A 14,704-nucleotide genomic window follows, 5' to 3' on the forward strand; every position below is an offset into this window, starting at 1 on the left:
CCTTGAGCACCTAGGAATTTAGACGACATGCATAACATCAATAGACGAGGCAAGAAAAAGGTTAACTGGGTGGTGAGACACAGAGATTAGATTGCGCTTTGGGAGAACCGGTATGCACAGTTAGCCCCTCGACAATTTTACGCTGAAACTGGTCATATGGTTACAGATAACTATATGGACTAATTTAATGAAAATGGAAAGATGTTTCTACTTTCGACGGACGCACGAGGGGTTAACATTCCTAGGCGTCAAGAGTGACGTCCACCGTCTCAATATTATCGTCCCCCGACTCGTGGACGGAGAGAATATGCTACCGGTTCTGCATCAGTCCCACCACAATATCCCTATCCACCAATAATGATGCACAGTCCTCCAGTTCAGATGTCATCTCCTCAGGGGTATATGTCATGCCAACCAGTTTATATGTCATCTCCACAGGGTTACATTCTTAGCCCTCAGGGTTACATTCCTAGCCCGCCAGGTTATATGTTTAGCCCGCAGGGTTTTATGACACCATATGGATGTGCATATACGATTATGTTTAATGATCCAATATATGGTTTATATGCATCTTATTTGGCTGGTGGTCATTCTCCACAGACACCTCAATCTCTATCTGGATCACAGACATCGATACCAATGTTTTCACACTTTTCTCAATTTTCTATAAGTGGTGGGATTGTTAGTAGCACTCCTCCAGAGTCATTATTTTATACCGGCCCTTCAGCGTCATCTACAACACCAGCCGAAGAAAATGCCGATGATGATGATGATAGTGAAGATGAGGAGACTGAAGAACAAGTTCCCCGAAGAAATCCTCAGCGAAATAGACAACCACTGCCATGTGGAACTCATTCGAGTAGACGACATCGATGATCCAGTTGTATTTTAATGTTATTTAAATAGTTATATTTCATAAATTTATGTAATTTGGTTATGTTATTTAAATGTTTCATGGTTGTTAGAATAATATTTTTAATGTTTTTATTCAAATTTAACATTAAATGTTTTTAATATACAAATTATAGTATTCGAAATTTAAAATTAAATAACAAATTATGGTATTCGAAATTTAACATTAAATTCAACTTAATATTCCAATTGTATTCAAATTAAAAGTTTTCCAATTATAGTTCACATTACTTAAATTGAAATTAAATTTATCCATACGTATGATTTTATCCTTAACATATACATTAAAACATATACATTAAAATCAATTTATCACTTCATATTTATTCGTAAAATCATGTCGATGCTCATTCCATACATTCAATAATTCTTAAATTATAACCGAAACACTTTACATAATATATTAATAATTTATAATAACAATAAAAATAAATTTATTATTATTAAAAAAAATACCAGCGTGGCATCCGACTCAGCAGATCCCATATAAAGAGCATCCTCAGGAATGCGCCTTACACATGTGACATCCCAATCAACAAAAACTCAAGTAAAACGCGTCATCGGAATGCTCCTTTATGCCACCTCAATCGAAAGGTATTACTTCAAAAAAATATTAGTAAAAAAATATTAAAAAAAAAATTTCAACTAGAAGGTGTCAATTTAATCAAATTACTATGTAAATATGTCTGCTTATAAAATGGAAATAATATATATTTTTTAGTGTTTTTAGTCACCAATTTCATAGTGTGCAAATAACTAAACAAAGGAGCTCTCTTCTCTGTCTCTCTCTCCTTCTCGAGCCCCGACCCTGTTTACTTTACCTTACTAACTCTAATCTCTTACCAGTTCCCTTTTAACTCTGTCATTTACTGTTCTACTTGCCCTTTCTATCATTATATTTAACTAAATGAAGTAACTAATTTTCATTACAGTTAACTAAATATTTAGATTACAGTACTTCTGCAGGTTCTAAAACTCCTCATAAAGCTCCTTGTAAAATCTTTCTTTCTTCCATTTTGCTAAAACAACACCTCCTTTTTATCAGAAAAGAAAGCTTTTTTTTTTTTTGAAAACCAGAAAAGAAAGCTTAGATTCCTCCAAAAGATTACCTTTCTTTACCATATCCCCATACATTCATAAGTTAGTAGCTTCTAAGCCTACTGAAACTAGGAAAAAGAAGGAAAACAAAAACTCCCCCCTTCCCTCCCCCACCCAAGGCTTTTAGCAAAGGGAAATGGGTTGTGTTGCTTCAAAGCTAGAGGAAGAAGAAGAGGTTGTGTCAATTTGTAGAGAAAGGAAACGTCTTATAAAGTTAGCAGTGGATAGAAGATATGCACTTGCAGAAGCACATTTTAGGTACTGTCAAGCTCTTTATGCTGTGTCAGCTGCCATTAAGCTCTTTGTAGCTCGCCATTCATCACCTGCTTCACCTTTTCTCATCACTTTTCCTCCACCTTGTCCGACTACACCACCGGCCACGGACCAAAACGTGATGACCAACCCAATGTTGCTTCAACAAAGGCCTTCGGAGTCCACTACCCATGAAGCCATTGCTCGTGAGTCTTGTGGTTCTTCGACAAGCTCGGACAGTTCAGAGGAAGTGACTGAGCAAGAGGTGGTGAGAGAACACCACCACCACAACCACCAACAACAACAACAACAACATTGTGAGTACTTTTATATGCAAATGCCACCACCAATGCCATCACCGCAAAGGGATTTTGGGTGGGACTTCTTTAATCCGTTCGATGTTGCTAGACCAGAGATTCTGAGTGGGTATAACAGGTGTTCCGAGGATGATTTAAGAGCGGTGAGGGAACAGGAAGGGATTCCGGAGCTAGAAGAGGAAGGGGACACCAAAGAGGAAGAGAAGAAAGTTGTCATTGTTGAAGAAAAAGATAACAAAAGGGAGCATGGGGAGAGTGAAAGTGGTGTGTTGAAAGTGAAGGAAGAGACACATGTGAGCGAAGGAGAACAAAAAGGGCTTACAGTGATGGATAGCCCAGAAAAAGGAAGGGAACTTTTAGAAGCCTTGAAAGATATTGAAGATTATTTCATCAGGGCTTATGATTCTGGGAAAGATGTATCAAGAATGTTGGAAGCTAATATGGTTCATTTGCAATCTGGTTTGGAGGGAATTAAAGGTCGGTTCTTTTGTCTCCCTTCACATATTTTGAGCTTGATTCAAGCTTTAGTATATGTTTAGAACTAGTAAAAATTGTTTAAGTTTGCATTTGAAGTTATTTTCTGCTTCAAACTTGTGGGTTAACTCCAGTTTATGAGTATATTGTACAAAAATCTCGAGTCTTTATCCCCCAGCATTTACACTTGTGGGTCTAACATTCAGTTATTGCCTTGTCCATGGCCCTCTAGTATAATTTGATGGTCCTAATGTCCATATCATAACAGGCGATCACTGACTGCTAATTTTCTTGCAGAGAACTCGACTAAAATCATCCAGGCTATTACATGGCATCGATCCACTTTGTCTAAGGCTCAATCATGTAAGAGTCTGGTGGCATCCAGTTCAAAAGGTTCTTCAGCATGGACAGAATATAAGACTGATCTGTTTGATCAATATGGAGGAATGGATTCCGGAAGCCATTCATCAACACTGGGAACACTTTGTGCGTGGGAAAAGAAGCTTTACGAAGAGGTTAAGGTAAAAAAAAATCAATATTCATTTTAGCAAAGCCAATTCGAGTTCGAGTTCTGACACATATTCGAACATAGTTATGTGACGCATGAATTCTGCAAATTAAGAGAGTTAGCCTTTTCTTTTGCTCACTTAATTTTTCTCTTCCTCCTAATCTGTTTTGGTATTTGATATGTTTTAACTTACCATATAGGCTGGTGATAGCACAAGGAAAATTTATGAGAGAAAATGTTCTCGACTGAGAAACCAGGATGTCAAGGGATATGATGAGTTTACAATGGATAAAACCAGAGCAGCAGTAAAAGATTTGTATGCCCGAATCTTGATTGCAATTCGAAGTGCTGAATCAATCTCAAAGAGAATTCAGAAACTCAGAGATGAAGAACTTCTTCCTCAAATTGTTGAACTGTTAAAAGGGTAGGTAAAAGAATCTTTAAAGAAACCTAAATTTTCATCTTAACTTTGGATTTTGATTCAACCTTCCCTTCTATGCAGCCTAAAACGAACCTGGAAAGTTATGCTTGAATCTCATGAAACCCAAAACAAAATTCTCTCTGAAGTGAAATCTTTCGCCTGCTCTTCGTTTGGAAAGTTCTACAACGATTCTCACCGGCTTGCTACGCTTCAACTAGAGGCCGAGCTTCAAAACTGGCGTGCTTGCTTTAGGGAGTATGCTGCGGCTCAAAGAGCATACATTCAAGCTCTTCATGGTTGGCTAACTAAGTTCATGGCTCCTGAAGTAGAATTTTATTCCAGAGGGAGGAGCTCTAGTGCCCCATATGGAGGTAATGGGCCTCCACTTCTTGTGATATGTTATCATTGGTTAAATTCCATGGAAGAGTTACCAGATAAGGCAGTCACCTTTTCATTGAAAAGCTTTTCTAAGGATGTAAAGGCACTGTGGGCTCAGCAAGGGGAGGAACAGCAACAGAAGAAGGAAGTTGATGGTATGGCAAAAGAACTTGATAGAAGGACCATGGCATTCCAGAAGGCTGAAACCAGGTTCTTGGAATCCAAGCTGCTTACGGAATTAAAATCCGAGTACGATACGGAACAGCGGAATGAATATCTAATGGAGAAGAAAGATCAGTTGGATATGATGAGGAATAGGTTGGATGTGGAAAGAGAGAAACACCACAATTACATGCAAGAAACACAGAGAATCACATTGAATGGATTTCAGAGTGGGTTTTCAACTGTTTTCGAGTCCTTAATCGAATTCTCCAAGGCTTCTACGAAAATCTACAATGACCTTGTGACTCTAAGTGAAAATGCTGCAAAAATGGGGAATATGTCGTATGTCGAGGGCTCCAAGGTTGAGGAAAATGGTAGCAGATGACATAACAAATCTAAAGAGATTTCTGAGAATCTTGCTTTAATGAGTTTGATGCAGTTTCTACTTGTATATTATTGCATATCATGTCTAAGCAGCTCTCTTAGGCAAATTTAGTTATGTTTCCGGGCTGTTTCAGTTCTGATGATATAGCTGATTGTTTATCATCATCATTACATGTCTAATGGCTGTTGATGAAAGATCTTTGCAAGAACTTCAAGATTATCAGTTTCATTTCTTTTTCGGGTTCAAGACCTCTGCAAGTGCTGCATTTTAATAAGCATTAGCTAATACTAACAGCTATTTGTAATGAACCAAAACCTTTGACAGGAATGCAAATGGAAGTAGTGTAGCCAACCCACAAACCGAAGTTAATTACATGTTCAAACATGATTTTTTTTATTGGATTTCATAATGATTGAAGCTCCATTAGCTTCAATCTGTAATATTATACTACATGCAATGATACACATCCTGAAAAGGCTTGGTTATGATCATGAAAATGAATAGTTACATGTTTTACAATTTATGTTATAATTTAAGGAAATAAACTGAAGAAGAGAGAAAGGATAAAAGAGGTATAGAAAGAAAAATTCGATCATTGAATTTAAGAGATTATAATAGTTAAAATAAATTGAGTTACTGACTTCTCTGCTGAAGATAAAATTTAATTTAGTTTAAATGAATATTTGCCATTATTAACTTGTTTAGAATTTCTACCTAAGATTGTACAGTTCCAATTGTTGACTGTCAATCGACTAAAGATCATGCATAATCTGCATTCATATATACTTCTAACGAAATGCTTGAGTTTATTTGATGTTTGAACAAAATTTGTTTTCTTAGGTTGCCTTTCAAGTCTTGTATTAGTCTGTTTACTATTTAGACATGATTCTTCTGTACGATGCATAAACTGATTGACTACATTTACTGCAAAAGCTATATATGATCTAGCATGCGCCAAATATATTAACTTTGCGATCAATCTATGATTGGACCTTTTATCACCATAGGTTCTTCTGGTGCATCACATAATCCATAATTAAATTTAATTGACGTCTTAATTAAATTGCAACCAATTGTCTAGGAAGTGTTTCAGTTTCCCAACTCTTTAATGTCAAATTCCTTCGAAGGCATTCTTTCAAGTTCTTTATTTCTTCAACGTCATCACTCGTATCATCCACGTACACTAGAAATGATTAATTTTTTTCCAGAAATGGAGTGCTTTATGAATAATATATGATCACCTTAACTTTACATATATCTATTGAGATCATTGACTTGATAAATTTTTCAAACAAGAGTTGTGAAGAATGTTTGAGCCCGTTAAAAGTTGTCTTCGGTCTACAAATCATTTTCTTCTTAAATTCAAAATCAGAAGAAACTTGCACACAACCTTTCTCTTCAAAATTATCACCAAGGAATGCATTCGAACCAGTGTAGATTCAATTTAAAATTAGCTGCCAAAGATAAGATAATATCCTATGAAAAATATCTTCTTGCCAAACTACGATGGTCATTGTTGTGTGGTGATGCTTGAATAATTACTACATCATGAATGAAATTTTGTTGTTATTTAGGTGCTATTAAATTTAACTTATTACATCATATCTTTTTATGTACAAATAAATATATAACGTTGAATATGATTTAAAAATATTTACTAAAGTGATTAAAACAAAAATAAAATAATAAATTAGTGATTAAATAAGTAATTTATCTTAAATTTAATGATTAATGGTGTAGTTTACTTTTGTTTCTTCGGGATAGTGGTGTAGTTTAATCTTAAAATTAAGGCGCACTTGGGACTAAAAACACCGTATAATTTTTCCTTTTAAAAGTTGCCGACCCGCTCTCTTCCGTTAATTTTACCCCTTTCCGTTTCCTCCCCCGTCCCAGACCCAAAGCCGTATTTTTCCTTATTTGAATTAAATAAGTTATTTTGAACCCTAAACTCAACTTGAAGATTTCTACTTCAATCACGAGATTTTGAGTAACGTTTGCTTTGTGTTATCTGATTTCTGCTAGTATAGTGTTCTCTGTTTTCGATCCTATTGCTCATCCCTCGTCTCCTCCTCCAGTGTCCAAGGCAAGCCCTCTATTGCATTCAAGCTTCCGACAGACCAGGGAATATATCAGGTATTTTTTGAAACCCTAAACCCAATTTGAAGATTTCTTTCTACTTGAGTCACGAAACTTGGAGTTATCTGGTCTCTCTGCATCAAAATCAATCTTCTATATTTGTTTTTCTGTTTTCGACCCTGATGTTTACCCCTCTCCTACTCATCCAGTGCCTGACGGAAGCCGCCTCTTGCTTTCTAGTTTCCGATTGATCAGCGTATTAAGTAAGGTAATTTTTGGAACCCAAAACCTAAGTTGGAAGATTATTCTGCTTGAGTTCTTAGATTTTGAGTTTTATAGTCTCTGCATCAGTGTAGTATCTTTTTTTCTGTTCTCAATCCTTCTGATTGTTACTCTGTCTCTGTTTACATTGTTGAGAAGATTTTTTTTTTAAAAAAATCTGTTTGTTTACTGGAAATAGTGGATCGCTATGGCCTCTATTTTCTGCAGCAATCTGCTGCTATTGATGTGAAATTTGTCACACATCTACTTTGTTCTTTAGTCGGTGTCTGACAGCACTGGAACTGTGAAATAGAGGGCAAGACCACCTCAATTTGGAACTTTGTTACTGATTTGTATTTCGTTTGACACTAGATTCAGTTTACTGATTTGTATTTTCTTTGAATTAGATTCAGCTATGGAAGCTGACCATTACTGCATCCTGGGCTTACCTTCCGGCGAGGAAGGAGCCAATTTGACCACAAAAGAAATTACCAAGGCTTATAGAGAAAAGGCCCGTGATCTTCATCCTGATAAACGAAAAGATGATCCAAATGCCCATGAAAATTTTATAAAGCTCAAATCCTCATACGAAATTCTTGTTGACGACAAAGCTCGTAAGCTTTTCGATGATCTCCTCTGGGTGAAACGTGAACAGCAACGTCGTTTTGCACAGCAAGACTCAAAGCGAAGAAAAATGATGTCAGATTTGGAAGATAGAGAACGTGCTTCTTTTACTCCGGATCCTGCTGTTACGGCTAAAGAAGAAGAAGAGAGAATTTCAAGAAAATTAAAAGAGGAGATCGCAAGGATACGTGCAATGCATGCAAATAAGGGTACTGGTATGAGTACGGGCTCAAGTTCAGGCTCGAATCAAGACAAGGTTGGAAGAGAAGGGAATAATGGGGGTGGGGCTAGTGTGGAGTTGGATAAAGAGGTTTTAAAGGTTTCTTGGGAAAGAATTGGGGAAGGTTATACAGCAGAGAAGCTAAGACAATTGTTTTCCAGGTTTGGGGAAGTGGAGGATATCGTAATCAAAAGCTCAAAAAAAAGAGGGTCTGCTCTAGTAGTCATGGCTACTAAAGAAGCAGCTGTAAGTGAATTTCTTTTGTGTCATCTTATTTAAGTTTCGTTGTTTTATTTTCTTCAACTTGTATTTTTTTTCTTTGCAGGTTACTGCTACGGGAAGCGTTACTGGGGATCTACACAATCCATTGCTGGTCATGCCTCTTAAACCGGTAATTGTTGCAGATTTTCCAGCTCCCCAGAAGGCCGAGGAATCTGATGGTTTCAGTAATCTGGTTGGGGCTGGTTTCCAAGCTTTTGAAGATTCTGTTTTATCTAGACTGAAAAAGGTATGGCCTTGCCTGCAGTATGTAATTTTAAGTTTGTTAATTAGATCACATTAAATTTATTGTTAAATTTGCACTATCTGACATTTGATTCTGATTTTGAACAGGCTGCCGAAAAACAAAAGTGATGTAGAGAAGCCTTGAAGATAATGTCTAAACTCACATTTTAACTATACAATAAGGATGTACTAACCCTTAAAATTTCAAATTATTGTATCTCTTAGATATATACTTTGTATTTTTATTAAAATTTGTTTTCGCTTTCTTTAAATTTTATAAGTGTCATTTTTTAAAATTTTAAATTTTCTTAATTAATTGATTACCCACATACTCTATGTATATGGTTGTTCAAATTTGAGATTTCTAAGAAGAACAAAATTACTTTTTGTGACAGACTTCAATTGATGGATTCAAAATCCTTCTATTCTTTAATTGAAAATAGTTGTATTTAAATATAATCAAGCTCGCATATTCTCATATTATAATAATGATATTAATGAAATTAATATTTATCACTGTCAATTTTTTTATTAGTCTTGTATAAACTAAAGTTGCACTAGAAACTCAAGCACATGCTCGATCAAGTTCCCCATTTGATCAAATTGTCACGTCCTTGGAGCCTTAAACTTGGGAGCGTGTGGCCTTATATGCTCTGGAACCATTCTTGGGCGTTTTACACCTAAGTTAGCCTGAAAAAACACTAAGCTAGAAGACTTAGATCAACATTGAACACTCAAGAATTCTGAAAGGAGATAACTCACACAAACAAAGAGAGAGTTTGGTGAATACTCTTTGTATTCCACCAAATGAAATGAAAAGTGAAGTGAGTACAAATGAGGTGGGGAATGCCTTTATTTATAGTTGAATCCCCTTACAATTGAGGTTAAGATCAATCTAGATCAATGGCTAAGATGAGCCCTATTAATTACAAATCTTCATATATAAGGAAACTCAATCAAATTAGCATCCATGCAAATCAATTAGTCTCATTCTTTCCTTTGATTGAAGATCTTCCCATATATGGAAAGATTCTTCCATGATCCTTCTTGATATGATATTGTCCCCTGCCATATTCTCCACTTCGGATATGATGCCACTTTCCATATTTGCAGGTTCAATGTGAACGGGCTCCTTAACTTTCTGTATGGATTGGGACAAGTATGATGGATTAGTCACGTCGAACACCTTCTTGAGAACCTCTATCCCAGACTCAAGCACACATGTCTCGGGCTCTATCTCTAGGGGCGTGACATTCTTCCCCATCGAACCTAGCGAAGCCCTCGTTGCACCACTGAAATGTACTTGGACTTGCCCACCTCGATTCCTTCCCGATGCATTGGCTTGTTGCAGTTCCCCTATATGAACTACTTGCCTCGGCTTCTGCTGCCATGTAACCTTATACTCTTTTATCCCCTTGCGCACACCTCGATTGTAGAAACCCCTTTATACCCGCCTAAACTTGTCTCCGTACGGATTGTCTCGATCCTTTGGCAAAGGCTTAGACGACTCCCCTGGTCTCTTCCAACCTTTAACCACTCTACTTTGGTGGTTAGGTCCTCATTGGCCTAGACTCACTGAAGATGGAAAATTAGACTTAACGACACAAGAATTGTGTTCGAGATGTACCTTGTTCCTTTCTGTTACATTCACCTAAAAATGCATCAGTCATACTTTCTCCTCGGAGTCTGGGCTTCATGCATCAACACTTCTCCCTTGAAATTCAGTGCCCCTGGTTGCATCAAATCTTCCACCTTGAAGTCCAGTGCCTCTACCACCTCACCCATTGGTGGTGTCTCCATGTCATTCGAGAGCTTGGATCCCTTCCTTGATGTTCGTCTCCTTTGTAACATATTCAACAAACTAGGTAAATGTCACTCCCTTGATCCCTTTTACCTCATCTCGTTTCAAAGGCATAATGCATTGTTGTTTAGGATCAATGATGGTTAAAGCATTAGAGTAGGGGAAAATGAAATCTTTAACACAGTCAAGAAAACTTAGACCGATCACAAAATCAAAATCATCTAATGGGATTATCTTGATGCACACCTTGTCCTTTCATTCCTCAATATGTAGTTCAATCTTCTATGCCTCTCCAATAATTGGTACTCCCTCAGAGTTGATAGTCTTGATCACCCTTTTTTCTTCTCCACTTGGAGACCAAGATTGTCAGCAACTCTCTTGGACATAAATAGATCGGTTACCCCAGTGTCCACCATAACACTCTTCAATCGTCCCACAACATTGATGTCCACATACATCAACCATTTTTGCTTTTGGCTCTCATACGCCTTGACAGAACTTAGGATCATCGTTCCAAACCTCATAGCCTCATCACCTGTAGGCTGGTCCACCTCCTTGAACGCCTTGGCTCGATCCCCGCAACCATGTGACCCCTCACCTTGGTGGTACCTCGGTTGCTCCACTTCTCCTTTCGGCTTACTCGCCTTGATGATCCTAATTGTGCCAAGTGTGGCTACCTATGGCTCGTTCTACTAACACAAGATGGCAACCAAATTGTCCCTCTTAGGGAAATCCCTTGCTATGTGTTTGCCCCCACAAATGTAGCATGTGAGATGTTCTCTATTTCTCTTTAGGTCTCTGTCTCTGTCTCTGTCACCAGATGACCAGAACATGCCTTTCATACGGAATCGTCTGGATCCTCCGTTCCTTGGCATTCCCTCGCCCTTTTGATGTTTTTCAGATTCATCCTTGTATGATTTCTCTCTACCTTCCCACTATTACCCTTGTATCTCAGCTTTGGCTCGCTCTTCACAGTCTCAAACTGTGATATGGTCTCGGCTACGGTTAGTGCTTTAGAAAGGTCGTGGACATCCCTCTGTTGGATCCCCATCTTGGCCCATCGTTGTAGTCCAGCCATAAAGACGCATAATCCCTCATCTTTGATCATGGTTGGGATTTTCAATTTAAGTTATATGAATCTTTTTGTAACACCCCCAACCCATACCCGACCCGGATATGAGTCAGAGATACTACATTGACTTTAAAACACAACTCTTAACAAATAATAGTAAAATATTTGAACTTATATTAAGAAAATACAATAATATACATAATGTAATATAAGTTTACCAAAATATTCAGAGCATACACAACTTAACCCTTTAATTACATGCCAACTGCTATTTACATAACAAAATGACCTACTGATTAAGTTGCTTCTGATCTGATGGTTGCAGGAGTAATACTGTCAAGCTGCTTCACCTGTCTCGTCTATTTCCTCGGATCCTACGTGTGAAACACACGCTAAGTCATCGACTTAGTGAGGCAATAATAATAAAAGGCAATGTAAGTAATGAAAATGTCATGATCATATGAGATGAGATGCAAACATGTACTTAATCAATGTAGTATACATCATCAATATCCATACCTGTAAGCATATGACTGTAACATTCATGAATCTGTATTAATAAGTTTATTGGCCAATGATAGCATATTGAGAACCTAAGGTATCGGAGTAAATTGAGGTTGTGCACTATGCTATCACCACAGCTCGTATAAATGCACCGAAGTGCCCCGTAGAATTGCACCGTAGTGCCATATAATGATGTCCATAAGGACCACATAGAATTTCTTAAGAATCGTATACATATACTATGGATCAAGTATGTGTCTTTCAAGACTTCACACATGTTCCAAAGAATATACATATGTCCCAAAGAACCGCGTAGAATTGCACCGTAGTGCCATATAATAATGTCCATAAGGACCACATAGAATTCCTTAAGAATCATATACATATACTAGGGATCAAGTATGTGTCTTTCAAGACTTCACACATGTTCCAAAGAATATACATATGTCCCAAAGAACCGCGTAGACCCTCTACCCTTGGCATGCCAACTATACTTATAGTTCTCATCTACATAACATGGGCTTGTACATTTCACGTAGTCTATATCGCGTGGAAATGTAATTCCTTACCTTTTCACATAGCTCATAACTTTTCCCACATATTCATGTTATATAATGCATTTTATATGAACTCATGTCATGTCTCATAATACCGAATATGCTCATGTACCAAGATATAAAATCTAGACTTATCACAAGTCTAGAATGGAGTATATTTCTATAATCATGCTATGCATATGCACTCACCTATACTTATTTGCCTTTTCCTCGATCGATCCTACTTGTAGATTGTTCCCGAACTTGTGTAGGCTCGGTATCTACATAAACATAATTTTCAAGATGATCATCAGATGTCTATGTCTTGAAATTAAGCTTTAATAGCTTACTAATTTAAGAAATTAATAGCTTAGTCTTTCTTTCTTTTCTTCTTTTTTTTATGGGGGAATCGGTTCCCCCCCTGGGGGTATCGATTCCCCTCTAGCATTCTGGAAATTCATATTCGTTGAGGGGGTATCGGTTCCCCTTGAATGGGTACCGATTCTCCTAACCCGAAAATCCTATTTTGAGCTCGAAAATCCTTTCCTTTCAGCTCAAATATACATATTTCAATCCCTTTAATACTCTTAGCTCTCATACACTTACTTAAACTAATTATTATCCATTCAATACCTCTAAAACTAAGAAAACTACTCATCCATATAGAATTGAAGAATCTTACTCCAATTCCAACTTGTTCTAATTTCAATTATATTACTTCATACTTCTTAATTAGCTTATTGACAAGTCAAAAATCTTATTCAAACATCAAAAACTCATACATATCAAAATTTCATCTAAAAACTCATTTTCCAAATCTATCTCTAAAACACTTATCTTGTAGTTTTAATGTCATATAAGCTTTCCTTTAGCTTATATAACATCCAAACTTTCATTTCCAATCTTAAAAATCAAAGAAACTACCAAGGTTCAGCTTCTTACCTTTACTTGCAAGCTCCACGTTTGGAGAAGGAAGAGAAGAAGATAAGAAAGAAGGAAGAAGAAATGAGAGGATTCTGGAAACCTAATGCCCATGTGGGTTCTAATATAATCCCCAAAGAATATTTAATTATTTCATTTACTCAATTACTCTTTACCCTCTTAATTCAATCCTACACCAAATAACTCAAATAGATCATTACACTCTTCCATCATTTTACTTAAATCACCAAATGTTGAAACTTTGCAAATTAATCACTAACCCGGCATGGAGGATGTTACAAATCTCTCCCCCTTAAGAAAATTCATCCTCGAATTTTTCATTGCACGAACAAATGAGGGTATTGATGTCGCATATCCTCTTCACGCTCCCACGTTGCTTCTTCTACTTTGTGATTTCTCCACAACACTTTGACCAAAGGAATAGTCTTGTTCCTCAATTGCTTAACTTCATGTGCTAAAATTTGAATCGGTTCTTCCTCATAAGTCATATCCGGTTGTACCTCGATCTCTTCTGGATTTACAATATGGGAGGGATCCGATCGATATCTTCGAAGCATTGAAACGTGAAAGACATCATGTATCTTTTCCATCTCAGGTGGTAAAGTTAGCTGATATGCTACAGGTCCTACTTTCTTTACAATCTCATATGGTCCAATAAACCGAGGACTCAATTTTCCTTTTCGACCAAATCTCAACACCTTCTTCCATGGAGACACTTTTAAAAACACTTTATCTCCAACTTGAAATTCAATTTCTTTCCTTTTAAGATCAGAATAGGACTTTTGCCGATCCGAGGCCACTTTGAGGTTATGCTGAATTTCTCGAACTTTCTGTTCTACATCTTGAATTAAATCCGGACCAAGAACACTTCGGTTTTTGAGTTCATACCAATTTAATGGAGTACGACATTTTCTTCCATATAATGCTTCATATGGGGCCATCTTTATACTAGACTGATAACTATTGTTGTAAGCGAACTCTGCCAGCGGTAAATACTTTTCCCATGATCCTTTAAATTCCATTACGCATGCTCTCAACATATCTTCCAATATCTGAATAGTTCTCTCTGATTGCCCATCAGTCTGAGGATGAAAAGCCGTACTAAAGTTTAAACTAGTCCCCAACGCTCCATGCAAAGATTTCCAGAATCTAGAAGTGAATCGAGGGTCTCGATTAGAGACTATGGAAACAGGTACTCCATGCAATCTAATAACTTCTCTAATATATAGCTCTGCATACTTTTCCATAGAGAAATCC

The 14,704-nt window shown here is 37.0% G+C and overlaps 2 protein-coding genes across 2 annotated transcripts; both read left to right on the forward strand.

Moving 5' to 3' along the window:
• Window positions 1-2,146: 2,146 nt before the first annotated feature.
• On the forward strand, window positions 2,147-5,121 carry LOC120134234 (protein ALTERED PHOSPHATE STARVATION RESPONSE 1-like). Its single transcript, XM_039150705.1, has 4 exons — window positions 2,147-3,056; window positions 3,351-3,574; window positions 3,762-3,985; window positions 4,064-5,121. The coding sequence occupies exons 1-4, from the start codon at window positions 2,147-2,149 to the stop codon at window positions 4,905-4,907; spliced, it is 2,202 nt and encodes a 733-aa protein (XP_039006636.1). The 3' UTR covers window positions 4,908-5,121.
• Window positions 5,122-6,859: 1,738 nt separating this feature from the next.
• Window positions 6,860-8,789, forward strand: LOC120134093 (dnaJ homolog subfamily C member 17-like). The gene is made up of 5 exons (XM_039150568.1): window positions 6,860-7,040; window positions 7,193-7,251; window positions 7,652-8,334; window positions 8,414-8,596; window positions 8,701-8,789. Exons 3-5 carry the CDS (start codon window positions 7,660-7,662, stop codon window positions 8,719-8,721), a joined length of 879 nt encoding a protein of 292 aa, XP_039006499.1. The 5' UTR covers window positions 6,860-7,040; window positions 7,193-7,251; window positions 7,652-7,659; the 3' UTR covers window positions 8,722-8,789.
• Window positions 8,790-14,704: the final 5,915 nt, after the last annotated feature.

This window comes from Hibiscus syriacus, unplaced genomic scaffold, assembly GCF_006381635.1.
Source record: "Hibiscus syriacus cultivar Baekdansim isolate YM2019G1 unplaced genomic scaffold, ASM638163v2 tig00110597_pilon, whole genome shotgun sequence".
NCBI classification, from domain to species: Eukaryota; Viridiplantae; Streptophyta; class Magnoliopsida; order Malvales; family Malvaceae; genus Hibiscus; species Hibiscus syriacus.